Source organism: Citrus clementina, unplaced genomic scaffold (assembly GCF_000493195.1).
Source record: "Citrus clementina cultivar Clemenules unplaced genomic scaffold, Citrus_clementina_v1.0 scaffold_6, whole genome shotgun sequence".
NCBI lineage: Eukaryota > Viridiplantae > Streptophyta > Magnoliopsida > Sapindales > Rutaceae > Citrus > Citrus x clementina.
The window spans coordinates 11,916,602-11,935,359 of record NW_006262139.1 but is presented as its reverse complement, the minus strand read 5'-3'; the positions used below and the strand labels follow the sequence as shown (position 1 = coordinate 11,935,359).

The 18,758-nt window shown below is 35.5% G+C and overlaps 3 protein-coding genes across 4 annotated transcripts in view; all 3 read right to left on the bottom strand.

The window, feature by feature from the left end:
* LOC18039991 (two-component response regulator-like APRR7) overlaps nt 1–2,971 on the bottom strand; it is an 8,351-nt gene extending 5,380 nt beyond the window's left edge. The window contains exons 1-2 of one of the 2 annotated variants that reach the window (XM_006428854.2): nt 2,731–2,971; nt 1,639–2,301 (exon numbers count right to left, since the gene is read on the bottom strand). In XM_006428854.2, coding sequence (XP_006428917.2) covers nt 1,639–1,978 — 340 coding nt within the window. In that variant the 5' untranslated portion in view covers nt 1,979–2,301; nt 2,731–2,971. Of the gene's footprint in view, nt 1–1,638; nt 2,302–2,730 lie in introns of those variants that run through there. The other variant, XM_024181651.1, reaches the window with a different exon arrangement.
* A 3,422-nt stretch (nt 2,972–6,393) lies between these two features.
* Nucleotides 6,394–8,755, bottom strand: LOC18039493 (adenylate kinase 1, chloroplastic). Its single transcript, XM_006428850.2, has 4 exons — nt 8,299–8,755; nt 7,903–8,043; nt 7,200–7,472; nt 6,394–6,854 (listed from the first exon to the last, which is right to left on the bottom strand). The coding sequence occupies exons 1-4, from the start codon at nt 8,602–8,604 to the stop codon at nt 6,711–6,713; spliced, it is 864 nt and encodes a 287-aa protein (XP_006428913.1). The 5' UTR covers nt 8,605–8,755; the 3' UTR covers nt 6,394–6,710.
* An 821-nt stretch (nt 8,756–9,576) lies between these two features.
* Nucleotides 9,577–11,794, bottom strand: LOC112097351. Its single transcript, XM_024182543.1, has 5 exons — nt 11,614–11,794; nt 11,311–11,429; nt 10,414–10,896; nt 9,919–10,305; nt 9,577–9,873 (listed from the first exon to the last, which is right to left on the bottom strand). Exons 1-5 carry the CDS (start codon nt 11,792–11,794, stop codon nt 9,577–9,579), a joined length of 1,467 nt encoding a protein of 488 aa, XP_024038311.1.
* Nucleotides 11,795–18,758: the final 6,964 nt, after the last annotated feature.

Sequence of the window (18,758 nt, the reverse complement as noted above, 5' to 3'; positions counted from 1 at the left end):
AATCCTGGCTATGCATTAAATTTGAGTCAATCCTCAACTCTTAAGCTGGCTTTTGAGTATTAGTTAGGCCATAGGCTGCCATACAGCAGCAGACCAGCCTACAAGTGGTTGAGAATAAATCGAGGACTATGTATATGAGACTGAGGCAATACTCAACTCTTGAGCTAGCTTTTAGGTATGAGTTAGGAATATTGGCTTTTACATGGAGTACTAAAGGACCAAGATGTTTGTCGAACTTGCTTGAAAACCATGTTTGCTAATAGACTATGTAACTTGAAAGCCATGTTTGCTAATAGACTATGTAACTTGAAAGCCATGTCTGCTAATAGACTATGTACTAAAATTTTCTATGAAGATGTAAAATAATCAGGACGCCATACCATGGCAACATACTTTTACTGACAAAAATTACACTCTTGACTTTCTGACATTTCATCTAATCTTTAAGTTCAAAATCATCTGTGACCACCATCTTTAGTAGTCATTGGTTTCAATAGTCCACTCAACGTCAAACACCAAACATAGATGCCAAAAAAGACAAGTTTGTAGGATGATGTCATTCCATTAATTGAAAAGAACAATAGTTAAAGAGAATAATTTAAAAAGTGGGCAATTCCTTCCAAAAGTGTCAAATCAATGCTAAAAGTTTAAACCTTAGCAAATGGCATCATGAAACAAAGCAGCATTGAAGCAAGGTAGTACATGATCAAAGGACAGGTAAATTGTATAAAGGATAATTATAACAGTTTATCTCTATGATGACAAAAATAACTTAGAGAGGATATGAACAAAAATGTGATACAGAGGTTGTGTCATTTGGGACACATACAAGAGTGTAGGACAAGATAAAAGGAAATAAACTGCGTAAATTGAAAACATAATAATTCATGTCGATGATGACAATAGTACATGAAAAGCTGTCTTGTGTTCTATTACAGATTAAATACTACTGTTGGACCCTTACTCATTAGCTTAAGTGAAAGTTTGAATTTTTTACAAATCACTTTTGGCAAAATCAACCCACTAATTAAATCATAATGAGTTGTGATTATCTTTTTTGCAGTGTTAGTCATTGTGCTTGTATTTTATCCAAATAGAGGGCATTAACAAAAATGTTTGAAACTGTGTTTGTGTTCTGTTGCAGAATAAATAATATTGTTGGACCCTTAACAGTGAGCTTATAAATGAAATTCAATTTGATCAAGAGTTATTATCTCCCATTGTATTAGTTAAATATGATAAGTCTTGCTTGTCTTTTCGGTAGGGTTTGTCATCAAGGTAGTATTTGATAAAATTGTCTAGCATATGGATGGGGCTTTTAGAGCTTAAAGAAATAGTATTGCTAGGCCTTTACCACTCAGCTCAAACTATTTTTCAGTTGAGTGGTTACTTAACATGTTATGGTAAGATCAGAAGTGTAACGACATATCAGGTGTGGATGTCTGCATCTTTTCAAAATCTGAATAATTAACTCTATGTGCAAAGAGTTCAGAAAAAAAAAAAAAATCATCAACTCCATCACTTTGTTATCCAACTCTTTCAAGAGAGAGTCAATCAAGTTCATATCTCTTAGCAATTCTTTGTCAAAAGAGTTATTACATATATGTCATTCTATATTAAATAAACATAGCTACTAACCTTCATAACCGCAATTTCGAAGCAGAGCAGCAACAACATGGCGAGTAGAATCATCATTTTCCACAAGTAAAACCTTGAGGGATCTCAAATGGAGAAACCGCTCCCAACAAACCATTGCACCTTGAGGTTGTTCCTGTGGCATTTGCAGCACAGCTGAGGCCGTAACAGCCCCTTCACAGCCATCTTTTACATCCTCGGCAATGCTACTGTCATTCAATCGATCATCGCCAACTAAATGTTGTTGTTCCCCCACAACTGCATCCTCATCTCTCTTGCTCCCAGCTTGCAGACAATGATTTAGTTCCTGTAACCGTTTGTCTGCTTTGCCATCAACGTTCATCTAGACACTCCTTGTCAATCAGATTCAAAAACACTGATAATAATAATAATAATAGAGGTCCAAGATCGTAGCAGTAAAACAAAACTTCCTCTTCAATCTGCAAAACAAATGGTACATATCTTCCTCTTCGAGAATCCAACCTCTGTAATTACAAAACAGTTCAATCTAATACAACCTGAAGTCACCGTCTATGCAACTGACACAAAAATCAGGTCCATGATTAAATTCACACAAAACACCACCTATGAGACGGTTTGTTCAGAATCTGCTAAAAAATTCCCCAAATCCGATAAGCCGTTTCACACCAGTAAGAGCAGAGTGTCCTGTTAGAGAAAAGTCAAATCAGCATCAACTCAAAACACTGCACAAAAAATCTAAAATATTTTCCCAAAACTTCAACCGAAGGTCAGTTTGATATCAAACATTTTCAAATTTATCCAAATAACTGAAAATTTCACAATTATAATTCCAAACCCTAGAGTCAAAGCATAATCAGACAATTACATAAAATTTGAAAAAAATGAAAATTGGAAATATGATCACTATCATCAGTTAAGGACCCATTTCAAAACTTTTAACACACTCCATAATCATTAAACAGTTCATCAAAGAACTTAAACAATAAGACAAAACAAAATTGAACTCATAACCAGATGATAATAACAATAATAAAATGAAATTTAACAAATTAAATACTCAAAGTATCAATATAATTGTAAAAGTAAAGAAACAATACTGACTATGACTATTACCTCATAAGCTTCATTAACCACCGTTAATGAGCTCGATCGAGGAGAAATTTACTTGAGCCATAAACTTGCACAGAATTTAATCTTAATGTCAAAACATGATTTAAATTGAAAAAATTAAATATATATATACATATATATAAAAATTTATTGAATTAATTTCTTTTTATTTTTATTTTTTTGAATTCAAATTGTCTGCAGTAGGAAACAGAACAACTGAGAACGCAGAGAAAAAATCGGCGACCTCGTTCCTTTTTTGGGGGCAAGTGGAAGAGGAGGGAGGTTAGATGACGAGTACCATGTTGCTGACGTGGACAAAATGTAGGTGTGGAATGTTCGAGAAATTCCACGTGGGATTTACGAAAATCAAGGTGGCAAAAAATTATGGGTCCGGGGGTTTGCTGAGCTGGAAGAAATCAAAAGATGTGAGCTCGGGCGTTCGTAAAAAATCTTGGAGATCTCGTTGGTGACACTTGTCTCACTGGCAGCGGAGGAAAATGATAAAACAACGCTAGTGGGAACGTCGTTTTCAACGAGGAAAACTTACTTAGAAACCCCTGTTGTTTGTAAAAAGTAATCAGAATCCCTCTTTTTTTTTTTTAAACCTATTCAAATTTCAAAGTAACTGGTATTAGTTAAAGTAAAAATTTTATTAATTATTTTACTATTTTCTCATAATAGCTGTAAAGTTTAATTGTTTGGAAAATATCTAAATATGAATCAAATAAGACGACTTATATATCATTAATGAATAATTTCCTCTCTTGAAATGTTATTTTTCTCAAATGCATAAGTCTTAATTTTATGAAATTTATGATGACATAAATGAGTTTCACTACAAGATATAGAAAATTTTGTAATTTGCATAAGATTTGAATTAAGTTGAATTTTATGGTGACATAGAAGAGTTTTATTATAAGAGTCATGAAGAAATCCTATGATATGGAGATGGTTCGAATTAAGTTAGTACATGTTTTATGATGAATCAATAAACAGTTGTGATCATTTGACTAGATTTTATTATACCCATATATTTTATTAATGTCTATAGAAGGATCAAATACTACTTATTTATGTCATTATTAACCTTTAATTTTATTATAGTTTAATTATTTTATGATTGTCAAGCTAACAAACACATGGACTAATGTATGCTTTAGTATTAAAATAATTCAATCAATATAAATGTCATTATTTTTATTCATATTCCTAAAATGATTAAGCGTTACGGCATTTAGAAAAGAAAAATAGTAAATGATAAATAAAATTGACACTTAACTATGGTCATTGAGGCCGGGGGAGTACAAAGGAATTTTAAAACATAGTACAATTTTGATTATTTCTCCAAAGTACAAAGGCTTCGGCACCGTTTCTCTTGACGTCGAGTTTTGTAGCGCATATTTTTTTATATTATTTTTCTGGATTTTTGGTCGGTCTAATAAAATAACAGAAAGTCGTCACCGCATTATGGCGGTGTAAAATTGACAATTATAAAACTATTTCATATGTGCAATCGTGGCTACAAGTCATTCGTTAGTACGGAAAATATCTAGGGCCTAGGCCACTCAGCCAGTCATCTATACGAATGTAGTGAGCATATTCCCTTACACGAAAAGACAAATTTGCCCTAGTTCAAACACTTTTTCCAATTACGTTCAAAATTAATAATTTGTACGGATGATATTTGTAAGACGGGTTCAGTTATATTGGAATTCCTTTAAGATGAAAATTTTTTATAATTACATAATTAAAATTATAAATAATAAACTTATAAACTGTAAGTAAGATATTATTATTATTTAGGAGAAAAGAAAATCTTAATTAAGACTTGGCATGAGTCTTAAATCCATATAACTAAATCATATATCTTTAAACTCTATTATCATAAAAAAATTTAAAAATACCCTTATTATGATAAGTTTTCATTTCAATCATTTAACTCATCTGATTGAAAATATATGTTTGTGGGATTCATGCTTAGAAGTCTTGGCCTTGTACACTATCATGCATTCATGCATGCATCTTTGCTACATTTTATACAACATACAAGATTCTGTTTTACGGTGTACCTTGTATTACAAGATATTGGCGTGAAAATTAAATCATTAAAGATATAAAAAGGCATTAAAAAAATTAAAAATTCGGAAAATACATAGGGTCAAAACTCATGACAGGACACTCTAGGGATTTCTTAAATCAAATAACGCATCACTAAAACAATTGGTTCAAGGCAAGATAGTCCAAAACAAGTCTACTAGATGCTAATTTACCTAGTTTAATAAGAATTTCAGATCTTATCCAATAATAAGAATAATAAGAATTCCAGATTCCAACTTTGCTTTGTCTGGTAAGTGGCCTTCGAAATTCTTCAAATTGACGAGTGAAAATAACAGAAATAAGATGTTTACCTTTGTAAAGTCAAGTAACACTTTCTTGCCAATGTTCTCATTTGAGATGAGAGACAGCCTCTTTGTGTTATTCAATATTATCATAATTTTTGTGATAATATTGTTTTTAGATAGAAGATAACCAATATCTATCAGTGCTTTGACACATCCGCAATTCATCACGATCATTTATCCATCCAGCGTGTACGAGATAGAAGACTCTTCCTGTTAAGCACTTTTCTACCAAGCAACTTCCAACACTTTATGTTCAAAGTTAAAAAAGAAAAAAAAATGAAAATGGTACACAAACAACGAATAGTTTATGCCCCGGTAGTGACATTGGATTAAAGGCAGCCTCACATATAAGTTCTTTTTTGGTACATTCAACTTTCAGTGAAATTGTTTGGTCCACTTTAATGGGGCATACGCTGCATTTGCTTCCCTGGCATGCAGAGAAGATGCTGTTGATTTACATTCCAACCAGTCCTTTCCCCAGCATAATTTGCAGAAGTGGGCACATTTTTTAAAAAAATAAATAAATAATAATTGTAAACCAGATCTTACCTCAAACAAAATTCAATCCCCAGGTTTCTTCTAGCACCCTAAGATTTATAATAAAAACACTCTGGTAGCTTCACTGCCAACACTTTCTTTGGAAAATAGCAGAACAGGGTGCCAGAGATTTGATTTCTATGTGTAGAAGTGTGAGACACCATCTATCTTCACTGCTCAGACTAACACAGCCAAGAGCTGGTTTTGCGTCCCAATTTATTATATGCAGCTGTGTAAACTTACTGCCTGGCAACACTAAAGCCAGCCAGCTCGGCCAGCTGCAATGGCAAGTGCAATTTGAACTATGTTTTATAATAAACAAACCAGATCAGACTTTCCAGGGGTCTAGTTCATAAACAAAATGTCAATGTGTTGTCAGCACCATCACTGCAACCATTATGGTGGTAGAACCATCATACAATTGCAGAAAGGAAATACAAAAGACTGAAATAGACAAGATTCCAATGGAAAAGGAACATAAAGGAACATCTACACCACCAATTTCAGAAAAATAAGGGTATATGATATTTGTGGAGGGTAATGCGCGCAGAGTTTCAAAAAACTAACATCAGCATATTGATCAAGCTTCGTTTTATATCTACATCATAAAAGCGTTTTAGTTGAGACCTTTTGAACATTAGATTAGCACTTAGAAATGCACCCATCTTTTAAATTCATAATCATATGTACAGCTCTACAATACAATTATACCAATGCCAACAAAGTATGTCCTTTCATATCAATTTCCACTATCAGAAGTACTTAATTGACTCCTTTGCCAAATCATCGTTCAACCACAAAATGTGCTGACAAATATTCTCCTCATCTTAAACTAGATACAGCAAAATTTCTTTGTAAAATGAAATACAGTAAGCCTGACAATGCATCAGTTATGATCTAATGAATAGTCAGATCCTAATTATTTTTATTCAAAATTTATTAAAAAAAAAAATTCTCTTCATCACGCAAAATTGATCCGCATGCACCTTTTACATGCAAAGAATGGCAACACTTACTATTAAAAATACAGTAGTATGCAATAATTTATGCAGCAGCAGACTGCTTTTCCTCATACTCATCAAGATTTAGAGCTTCCAACAACTTTGGCCAGGATTCTGGGATTCCTCCGGGTAAATCGAATTCCAACAATTTTCCTCGATTGCGGTAGAATTCCTCCACAGGCTGACTCTGCAAGCACAATGGAAATACCAAAGCATGAATTATGAATTACTAGCACAAGAAGGGACTTAGTGCAACTACCAGTAAAGAAAGTCCAAACACTATGGAAATGAAACCACTGTATGATCCCACGCCAATTTGACACACAACATCTGCACTGGCCCGTGCAACATAAAAAAAAAAAAAAATTGGACGAATAGTTATTGAAAAAAAAAACCATTTCCTGATTTTCAATATGAAAAATACATTTCACTTGAATAAAGAAATCACATTACAAATGATGAAATTGTCCAATTTTGCGTACATCGCAGACGCCTTTCTCAATCAAAGGATAGTAAAAGAATGTAATGATACCTTTTCATTGTAAACACGAAGCCTTTCTTTAACCACTTCTTCGGTATCATCTGCTCGAGTGATTAGCTTCGACATACAATGGGCAGGGGGAAGAAGGGGGGCCATGCTAATTGAAGGGTTCCCGTTCCCACCCTTGACATTGATATTGGCGACATTGAAATTTCCTCCACACTGACTGCACATTCTTCTACCAAGGCATTTCTCAAGCAAGACATCTTCACAAAGCTTTAGATTAACAACCAAATCAATGTCCATCACCTCTTCCAGTATTTCCTAAAACATAAGTAAACAAGCTATGTAAAAAAGTATAACCAACCAAAACAAAAAAATAGTGACAAATCTGTAAAGACAAAATGAAGGACGAAGAGAGCGACTAGGCAAAGAAATGTGAGAAAATAAAATGATTATTTCTTAAAGGAAGTATTTGTTGTACGTCAAAAGGAGAAGCACCTCATGCAGATGACCAAACAACATCTGAGAAACGCAGAGGAAAAGTAATATGTTCCAACTTAGAAACATAAATTTAACAACACCACGAACATTTCCAAATTGAGAGCAAACCAACTGATCTTTGGCTAAGAGTTTTAAAATCACATGGATAATTCTATTGTAGGAATCCAACAGGCAATTGGGAAGCTGTAAGATATAAGCTTTCAGTAGCAGAAAGCAGTATTCTTGTTATTTAAGGAAAGGAGCTGCTCACCGCTTGTTTCACTGTCCTAGGAAAACCATCAAGAATAAAACCCGATTCACCTCCGGCTTGCCCAGCTTCAAGTCTCTTCGACAATAAGTTGAATATAATTTCATCTGAAACCAACTTACCTTGGTTTACAATCTCCGAAAGCTGCGGCAGACCACAAAGAGAATATGAGATCAACATCTTAGTTTGATACAAGAGAAAAATCAAAGCAAATGATAAGAGCTCACTTGAACCCATACAAGTTTGACAAAATTGGATTGTCATCATGAAGTATTGTGACCTACAAGAGCTCACTTGGTTTACAATCTCCGAATTTTAAGCAGAAGTAGGTTCAATTTCAACCAATGAAATAAAACTTTAAAATATTAATAATAACAAAAAATAATGATAAAGAAAAACCTGCTGAGAGAGGGAGCCAGAGGAGGCGAGTTCTTCGCGAACGAGATCACCGGTGGCGATATGAGGGACGCCGAGGAACTTGGAGAGGCGGCTGGCGTAGGTGCCCTTGCCGACGCCAGGGCAGCCCAAGAAAACCCATTGAACATTTCTGTCCTTGGGAGCTTTACGCGCGAAATTGTGGTTCTGAAAGTAAGATTTGATCTCAGGCTCAGGCGCTGCCGAAGCCGAAGAGTAAAAGTATACAGATCTTGTTATATTAGCGAAGAATTTTGAAGAGGGTTTTGATAGGCGTGATAAGGCCGCCATTATTGGTGTGCGATACTGAGATCTTTTGAGACAGCGGCGGCTCTGAGATGAAGCTACTGGTTCAACGGCTTACTCTATTGGCTACTGCTTTATATGGTAAAAACGTTACGGGTTTCAACCCTATTTTTGCGCTTACCGGTGAGAAATAAGAGATAGAAAATCGGAAACTTTTCGTTGACTTTTTATTGTTGTTTGACTAATTTACCGTTAATTTCAATTTACCCCGAATGTCTTGATAATACTTCAGCATACCCACAATAGGTTGGAAACCTCATCAAGGCACTATTTAGTATCTAAGGTGTCGGAATTTTTAAGTCATAATCATTATAAAAATAACTGTAAATATGACATATTAATAATAATTTTGATAAAAACATTAAAAATATTATAAATTTTACACCATACAATTGTGGGTTCAAATCATTTTAACTTTAAAATTATAGACTCATAATAGCAAGTGTTTATTAAATATTTTAATACTATAATTTAAAAGTTACAATTACCTAATTTTAATATCAAACCGGACTTAAATCACCCCACAATAAATATACAAAAATGTTATGTTATGTGGACACACAAGCCCAATAAAATGTGCTATTGGTGTTTGATTTTTTTGGACAGAGTTCTGACAATTATATTTGGGGTAAAATAACATTATTTTTAAACGTATTCTTTGAATATAATTCTTAATTGTTTGCTATTACTATTATCTCTATAATGTGCCTATTGATTTGAAATTGAAACATCACTTAATTTTTGTAATAACTTAATTAAGGTGGCACTTATAAATAAAGAGTTGCAGTTTTAAAAATGAATTTACTTAGGATCCTTAATTATGAAAGGAAACTTCATTAATCAAAAGAGATTGCCAACAGCGGATATAACCATAGAGGTGGAACAGTCCTCCACTCTCCAAGATCTAACATAAAACCCCCCACCCTAGCCACTTTATGGGCAGCGACATTCGCAGATCTACGAATAAAAGAGACTCACTTCTCCAATTAATTGAGCTAAAGCTCGACAATCCTCAATAATTAAACCAAAACCATTGGGACTAATAGACTGATTAATTAATGCAGCGTAAACATTTAAACAGTCTATTTCAATTATAATTTTAGATATCTGCAAGCTCTTCATCCAGTTAAGAGCTTCATGAAAAGCCAAAGGTTCTGCCTCACGGGGACTAGACAAGCCAGGAAAACATTGACACTTAGCCGCAACAAAAGCACCTCTAGAATCTCTAATTACTCCTCCAAAGCTGAAACTGTCCTGAGAATTAAAAACTCTTGCATCCACATTACACTTTAACTATACCATTGGTGGCTTACTCCAACACACCAAACCATGACCCAGCTGCACGAGCTCAACAATAGTAAAAATCCTCTTTCTAGCTTCTTGCCATTGGAAGAGATAACGACCAGCAGCATTCACCAGGTTTTGAGCCCGACTACTATGCTCATTCCACACTTTATCGTTACGATTAAGCCAAATCCTCCAACACACCATCATTGCTAGCTTGCATTCTTCTTTACTGCACCGATTAAACATTTGCTCAATCCATTCAAAGAAAGAAGAGTAGCTTCGAACAAATCCAATAGTGGACAATAACCAGCAAGATTGAGAAAATAGGCACTCCACTAAGCAATGTAAAACAAACTCGTTAGCAGCACTACAAATGGGGCATATAGGGAAAACCTTAACCTTCATAGGCAGCAAGTTATCAACCGTAGGCAAAATATTTAATAAGGCACGCCAAATGAAGTGTTTAACCTTACCCGAAACTTCTAATCCCCATAAGCACTTACATACCTTGCTGCTTGGAGCATTAAAAACATGATTTAGTAACTTGTAACAACTTCTGATAGTATAATTTCCTTTAGGGTCAGTAAGCCAAAACCAGCCATCTTTGTCTTGTCTAGCACTAAGAGGTACCTGCAAAATAAGAGCAGCATCCATTGTATTGAAAACATCCGCAACCAAATCATTATCCCATCTTTGTTGATCAGGAAGCATAAGATAATTCACCATAGCTGTTGCAAGACTCTCATCCAGCACAGTTGCAATGCATCCATTATCTACATCTGGAAGCCACGAATCCTTGGTGATTTGAACCCGTTGCCCACTCCCTATTTGTATTCGACTTCCATGAACTACAACATGCTTGGTAGCCATAATTGACCTCCAAGTATAACTAGGATTAAAACCTAAAGTTGCATAAGTAAATGCAGATCTGGGATCGTACCTAGCCTTGAGGATCCTTACTACAAGAGATTGTGGAGTAGTCATTAGCTTCTAACATTGTTTACCTAACATAGCAATATTAAACTCATGTATCCTTTTGAATCCAATACCCCCTAATGACTTCGGTTTACACATTGAATCCCAGCGACCCCATTGAATTCCTCGATCTCCATTTCGCTTAGTTCCCCACCAAAATGAGTTCATCATAATTTCTAACTCTTTACACAACTCAAGAAGAAGCAAGTAGATATTCATGGCATAGTTTAGAATAGCTTGGACTACTGTTTTTAGCATGATTTCCTTTCTTGTTGTACTTAAGAATTTTTTATTCTATCCTTGAAGCCGCTGCCATACCTACTCTTTGATAAAATTAAACACAACACTTCTTTTCCTGCCAATCTGCAAAGGCAATCCCAAATAGGTTCCATGGTTGCTGGTGGTGGAAACATCCAGGATTTCACACACCTGACCTTTAGCGGCCTCATCCATATTTGCACTGAAGGATATGGCTAATTTATTATAATTCACATGCTGTCCAAAAATAGCCAGTAGACTCTTTCTAATTCTAGCTTCATGGAGGTTGGCTTTGAAAAAAAAAGAAACAATCATCAACAAAGAATAAGTGAGAAACAATAGGTGCACTCCTAGCCACTTTGACCCCATGCAGTAATCATGCCCTTTCACGATTCCGAATCAACGAATTGAGTCATTTAGCACAAATAATGAATAAGTATGGTGATAACAGATCGTCTTGTCAAAGGCCCATACTTGGAATAATCGGCCCCATTTCCACCCCATTTCTAATCACCTTGTGGCTCACTGTAGAAACAAACATCATAATAAGCTCAACCCAGCCCTCAATAAACCCCATCCTCAGCATCATAGCTTTTAGGAAACCACATTCAATTTGATCATATGCCTTAGACATGTCAATCTTGAGCGTAGCCATCCTAACTTTTCCTTGTTTTTTTCTCTTCAGAAAATGGGTAATTTCAGCCGAAATAAGGATATTATCAGTTATCGCTCTTCTCGAAACAAAAGCACTTTGGGATTCATAAATAACTTAATCTAAGACTAGCTTCAGTCTGTTTGCAAGCATCTTAGAAACTATTTTGTATAAAACATTGCAAAGTGCTATGGGGCGCATATCTGTCAAAGTTTCTGTTAGAAAATTAGAAAAAATATGTGCTGTAATTATATATTAGCTGTAAATTAGTCATTAGCTGTAACATAGTTATTTAGGTGCAAATCTATGTATTTTAGGAAAATCTACCTAGAAATTATTCGTTCCTTAAATCAGTGATTTAGTTTCCTGATTTAATGGTTTTATGTGTGCTGTAAATCTCTATAAAAGAACAATCTCAATGACATAATAATTAGTTCTGTGCAAACCTATTTTTCAAGTTGGTATCAGAGCAGGAAGAATATCTTGCCGAAATTCCTTTTTTACTTCCTTTTAATCCCTGCACCCTAAAATGATGTCTGACTCTTCATCCAATTCCAGTACTGTCCCTCAATCCTCCATGAACAATCCTAGTAGCACGGATGTTTCAAAAATCAGTGTTACCTCCTCATAATCTCATTCTGTACAAATCACCACAATTCGTTTGAATAGTGACAATTTTCTGAGATGGTCTCAGCCAGTTAGGATGTATATTAGAGGGCGTGGAAAAATGGGCTATTTGACTGGTGAAAAGAAGGCTCCTGCAGTGGATGATCCAGCCTATGTTACATGGGATACCAAGAATTCCATGGTGATGACGTGGCTTGTGAATTCAATGGAAGAAGATATTAGCTCTAATTATATGTGCTATCCAATGGCACAAGAGCTTTGGGAGAATGTAAATCAGATGTATTCTGATCTCGAAAATCAATCACAGATTTTTGAGTTGATCCTCAAACTCGAAGAGATACGACAAGGGGAGCACAATGTCACAAAATATTTTAATTCCTTAAAGCGGATTGGGCAAGACCTTGACCTTTTCAACACCTATGAGTGGAAATCTCCCGATGATGCTCAACATCACAAAAAGACTATAGAGGATGGCCGCATTTTTAAGTTTTTGGCTGGACTGAATGTCGAGTTTGATGAGGTGAGGGGGGGAATTATTGGAAGACAGCCCCTACCTTTAATTGGTGACGTTTTTTCAGAGGTCAGAAGAGAGGAGAGTTAGAGGAATGTGATGCTTGGCAAGAAGGGAACTGGGGTTACTGAAGGTTCTGCCCTGGTCTCCATGACTAGAAGTAAGGCTCCTATTTTGCAATGCAAATCTGATGAAAAACAGTAAGTTTGGTGTGATTTTTGTCATAAGCCTTGCCATACCTGTGAGACCTGCTGGAAAATTCATGGGAAACTTGCAAATTGGAAATGAGGTTGAGACCAGCCCCTTCACCAAAGAGCAAATGGAGCATCTTCTTGCACTATTAAAATTTAATTCGGTACCCAATGTTCCTAGTGTTTCTGTGGCACACACAAGTAATCAATTCTATGCTTTATCTTGTTAATTTAAATCTGCTCCATGGATAATGATTTAGGAGCACCCGACCATATGACCAATTCCTTACATTTGTTTGAGACTTTTTCACCATGTCCTGAAAATAAGAAGGTTAGGATAGCCGATGGTAATTTCTCACCAATTGTAGGAAAAGGCCTTATAAAACTATCTGAGAGAGTAGATTTTAAATCTATTCTCCATGTCCTTAAACTTGCTTGTAATCTCTTGTCAATTAGCAAACTATCTAGAGACTCTAACTGTTCTGTTATTTTCTATAAATCCTATTGCATTTTTCAGGACCGGAGCTCGGGGAAGACGATTGGCAGTGCTAGGATGATTAATGGTCTCTATTATTTCGAGGATAAATTTCTTAGTAATAAAATAGTTCAAGGGCTAAGTAGTATTAGTTCTTTATCTGCTCGTGATCAAATAATGGTTTGGCATTGTTGTTTAGGCCACCCAAGTTTTCCTTATTTAAAACATTTATTTCTAGTGCTATTTAAAGGGATTGATCCTTCATCATTTCAATGTGAGAGTTGTTTAATGGCAAAAAGTCAAAGAAAATCTTATATTCCAAAACCTTATCATGCTTCAAGACCGTTTTATTTATTCCACAATGATGTTTGGGGTCCTTCAAAAGTGACCACAATTTTTAAAAAAAAAAAATAGTTTGTGACTTTTATTGACGATCATACACGTCTATGTTGGGTTTACTTAATGAGAGAAAAATATGATGTAGAACAGATTTTTAAAGAATTTTATAGGATGATTGAAACTCAGTTTCAAACAAAAATTAATATTTTGAGATATGATAATGGAACATAGTATTTTAATAAAGTTTTGGAAACTTTTTTAAATGAACAAGGAATTTTACTCCAATCCTCTTGTTCCGACACACCTGAACAAAATGGCATTGCTGAGCGTAAGAATAAGCACTTGTTAGAAGTAGCTAGAGCCATGATATTTTATATGAATGTTCCAAAGTATCTATGGGGTGATGCTATACTGACAGCTTCGTATCTTATTAACAGGATGCCTACTAAAGTTTTACAATATATCACCTTGTTGGATTGCTTAAAAAAGGTATTCCCAGAATCTAGAATTAATTCTAACTTACTTTTGAAAATATTTGGCTGCACAACATATGTGCACACTCTAAAGAGGCTAAGGTCTAAATTATATCCAAGAGCTGAAAAATGTGGTTTTATAGAGTATGCACCTAATAAAAAAGGTTACAAATGCTTTAATCCCTATAGAAAATGTTTTTTTGTCATTATGGATGTTTCTTTCATGGAAAATACATCATACTTTACCAAAAATTTGCTTCAGGGGAGTAGATATTTAAACCAAATTTTTGGGAAATTGCTAAACCCTTACCTAGCACACTACTTGATACCTTTTTGAAAAAGAAACCTTGGAAACTAGGCCTAAAGAAACCGAATCTGACATTGGTCTGACAGAAAAAGAAATACTACGAATGGAAAAAAAATAGAAACAATCTTGAGCCTGTGGTTTATTCTAGGAAAGGTGTCCTCAAAAGTGGTAGAGACCAGGCCATTATCCTAGCACGTGGTCAACCGGAAGCCCTAAGCAATGGTCATCCAAATGCCTCAGGTAATCCTTCTTCTGTTCCTTCCTCTTCCTTTCCTATTACTGACTTAAACTTACCATTATGATCAGATTCTAGGGAAGAGAACTCTGCACCTGAATCTATTTTGGAACCAGCCCCTGTTATCCTTGAACAGAATCTTGATCTTGACCTCCCCATTGCCCTTAGAAAAGGAACCCGAACCTGTACTAAACATCCTATTGCCAAATATATTTCCTATCAAAATCTTTCTGACAATTATAGAGCTTTCACTACAAACATTTCAAAACTTTGTGCCTAGAAATATTCAGGAAGCACTTGGTGATCCGAATTGGAGGTTGGATATGTTTGCAGAGATGAATGCCTTGAAGAAGAATGATACTTGGGAGATGGTAGAATTACCGAATGGGAAAAAGGTTGTTTGAAGAGATGAATGCAAATGAGTGTTTACTATCAAGAGTAAGGCATATGGGAGTGTCGAGAGATACAAAGCCCGTCTTGTTGTAAAAGGTTTTACTCAAACCTATGGGATAGACTACCAAGAGACCTTTGCTCCGGTAGCTAAAATCAACTCAATTAGGGTACTGTTGTCTCTTACTGTTAACTCTAATTGGCCCTTACACCAATTAGACATTAAAAATGCTTTCCTTAATAGAGACCTTGAGGAGGAGGTATATATGAGTTCCCCACCGGGCTTTGAAGAAATATATGAAAATGGAAGAGTGTGCAGATTGAAGAAGTCCTTGTATAAACTTAAACAGTCACCAAGAGCTTGGTTTGAGCGCTTTGGCAAGGTGATAAAGCGCTATGCATATATTCAAAGTCAAGCTGATCATACAATATTTTTTAAGCATTCAAATGATGGTAAAATAGCTATCTTGATAGTATACGTCGATGATATCGTGTTAACTGGGGATGATTTTGATGAGCTAGCAAAGTTAAAAAAAAAACTGGCTGAGGAGTTTGAGATTAAAGATCTTGGGGCTTTAAAATACTTTCTTGGAATGGAGTTTGCTAGATGTAGAGAAGGCATTTTTGTAAATCAGAAGAAGTATGTTATCGACTTTTTAAACGAGATAGGCATGCTAGGGTGTAAACATGTTGAAACCCCTATAGAACCTAATGTGAAACTGCAACCTGCAGAAGTTGAGAATGTGAAGAATATGGAGCATTATCACAGACTTGTTGGGAGATTGATTTATCTATCCCATACACGCCCATATATATCCTTCTCTGTTAGTATGGTTAGCCAGTTTATGCATGCCCCAGGACCGGTACACTTTGAAGCTGTTTACAGAATTTTAAGGTATCTAAAAGGGACACCGGGCAAAGGACTTCTGTTTAAGCCACAAAGACACTTGCAAATTGAAGCCTACACAGACGCAGATTGGGCTGGAAGCATAGTAGACCGAAGATCCACTTCTAGATACTATTCATTTGTAGGTGGTAACTTGGTTACATGGAGAAGCAAGAAATAGAATGTGGTCGCTAGGAGCAGTGCTGAGGCTGAATGTAGAGCTATAGCCTATGGTATTTGTGAGATCATGTGGATGAGGAGGCTGTTGGAAGAGTTAAAACCAACAAAATCATCTCCTATGAAGTTGTACTGTGACAATAAGGCAGCAATCTCAATAGCACACAATCCAGTCCTTTATGACCGCACAAAATATGTGGAGGTTGACAAGCATTTCATCAAGGAAAAGATAGATAATGGATTGGTTCATATGGAGCACATTCCTACTGGAGAACAAGGGACTGATGTATTTACCAAAGGACTACACACAAAACAATTTGATTTTCTAGTTGGCAAACTGGCTATGGAGGATATCTTCAAACTAGCTTGAGAGGGAGTGTTACAAAATTAGAAAAAATATGTTCTGTAATTATATATTAGCTGTAAATTAGTCATTACCTGTAACATATCTATTTAGGTGCAAATCTATGTATTTTAGGAAAATCTACCTAGAAATTATTCTTTCCTTAAATTAGTGATTTAGTTTCCTGATTTAATGGTTTTATGTGTGATGTAAATCTTTATAAAAGAACAATCTCAATGACAGAATAATTAATTCTGTGCAAACCTATTTTTCAAGTGTTTCATGGTGCATCTTCTTAGGGATTAATACAATGAAGGTATCATTCAACTCAGCAGAAAATGTGCAATTCATAATAAAGCTTAGACAAGAATCAGTAACATCCTTTCCAACTATATGCCAAAATTTCTAGTAAAATGCAGGGTTCATACCATCCGGCCCCGGGGATTTATCCGAATGCATTCTAAATAATGTTTCCTTAACATCACTAGCCGTAAACGGCTCTAACAACAACTGGTTATGTATATCAGTAATACTAGGCATGATACATGATAATACGGGATCACAAATACACCCACCAGAAGAGAATAATTTATGGAAGTGCTCAACAATTAATTCATTTAATTCAATAGGATTCGAAATCCACATACCGTGGTTATTTCGCAGCTTCTCGATAGTATTATTATTCTTCTTCATTGAGGTTGTAGCATGGAAAAACCGAGAATTCATATCCCCCTCCTTCAGCCAAAGGGACTTAGCTCACTATTTCCAGTAAACTTCATGGCTGTGAAGCAATTCGTTGAATTGTTTTCGGGCTTCAGTGAAAGCTTCTAGCCCCTCTTGGTCTCTCCTACCATGTATCACAACCATCTTTTGCTTATAGTCTGCAATGCGACTACGAAAATCCCGAATTAACGTCCCCTCCTACTTCAGCAACTCCACTCCACAGACACAAAGTTTTTGCTGGATTGGTAAACCAGCAGAGGAATTCCAGCTCCTGCCAATTATATTTTCGCACTCAGATTCACGAATCCATAAATTGCCAAACCGAAAACGGTTATGCCGAGGACTGGGAATCGAAGGATTTGGCACCAGAAAAATTGGTAGATGATCGGAGCATGATGCCTCCAAGCTCCGAACCTTGGCCGTCAGAAATAAGCTACACCAAGTCGTATTAGTGAGAGCCCTATCAAGGCACTCCTCAACCCACTATTTTGTTCCCCGAGCTCTCTCCTAAGTGAACTGGTAGCCCTCCATCCCCAAATCCACCAAACCCGCATCAGCCACTGTCTCCCGAAACCCATTAAGCTTCCAATTAAGGTGAGCTAAACTCTCTCGCTTCTCGAAACTTGAAAGGAGGTCATTGAAATCCCCTAAGCAAACCCATGGAAAAGATGAAATGGTAGAAAGATAACGAAGAAGCTGCCACGATTCACGCCTTCTTGCTGATTCCGGGTACCTATAGTATCCGGTCAAACGCCATTGACCCGAACCCACCCCACCAATTTCTAAATCTATAACATTATTTGCATATTTTAGTAAATAGGCTTCAATCTTTCTATCCTAAAATAGCGCCGGCCCACCACTACGGCCCACCCGATCCACCACAAACAGATTTTCAAATCTCAATTTACTTTTATGCTGCGTTTACTTTTTGGATTGGAGTGGGAATCTTGAGGAGTGGGAATCCTTGGATTAGGAGTGTGGAGTGGGAGTGTGAGTAGGGTGTTTACTTAGACTAAATGAAAGTATGGATTGTCAATCAGAATCCCAATTATTTGTTTACTTTGTCTTGGATTGGGAGTAAATTATTTTAAATTACAATTTTATCCTTATGTACAAAATTATAATTTGTAATTAAAAAATTAATAAAAAATATATTTGGAAAATAAAATAAATATTTTATTATATTTATAAATTAATAATAATTACTAATATTCTTAATTATGTAAATCATAATTTTTTTATTAATTTAAATTTAAATTATGTGAATAAAAATTATTAATAATAGCAACA

Excerpts from the sequence above, each read along its gene's own strand:
- LOC18039493 (XM_006428850.2), bottom strand. The coding sequence starts at position 8,604 with ATGGCGGCCTTATCACGCCTATCAAAACCCTCTTCAAAATTCTTCGCT. Across the intron at positions 8,044-8,298 it reads CTGGCTCCCTCTCTCAGCAG|CTTTCGGAGATTGTAAACCA; the intron begins GTTTTTCTTTAT and ends GGTCTGCCGCAG. Across the intron at positions 6,855-7,199 it reads TTCGTGTTTACAATGAAAAG|AGTCAGCCTGTGGAGGAATT; the intron begins GTATCATTACAT and ends TTGTGCTTGCAG.
- LOC112097351 (XM_024182543.1), bottom strand. The coding sequence starts at position 11,794 with ATGGCTACGCTCAAGATTGACATGTCTAAGGCATATGATCAAATTGAA. Across the intron at positions 10,897-11,310 it reads ATGAGGCCGCTAAAGGTCAG|AAGCTAATGACTACTCCACA; the intron begins GTGTGTGAAATC and ends AAACAATGTTAG. Across the intron at positions 10,306-10,413 it reads TTAATGCTCCAAGCAGCAAG|GTTAAGGTTTTCCCTATATG; the intron begins GTATGTAAGTGC and ends CTGCCTATGAAG.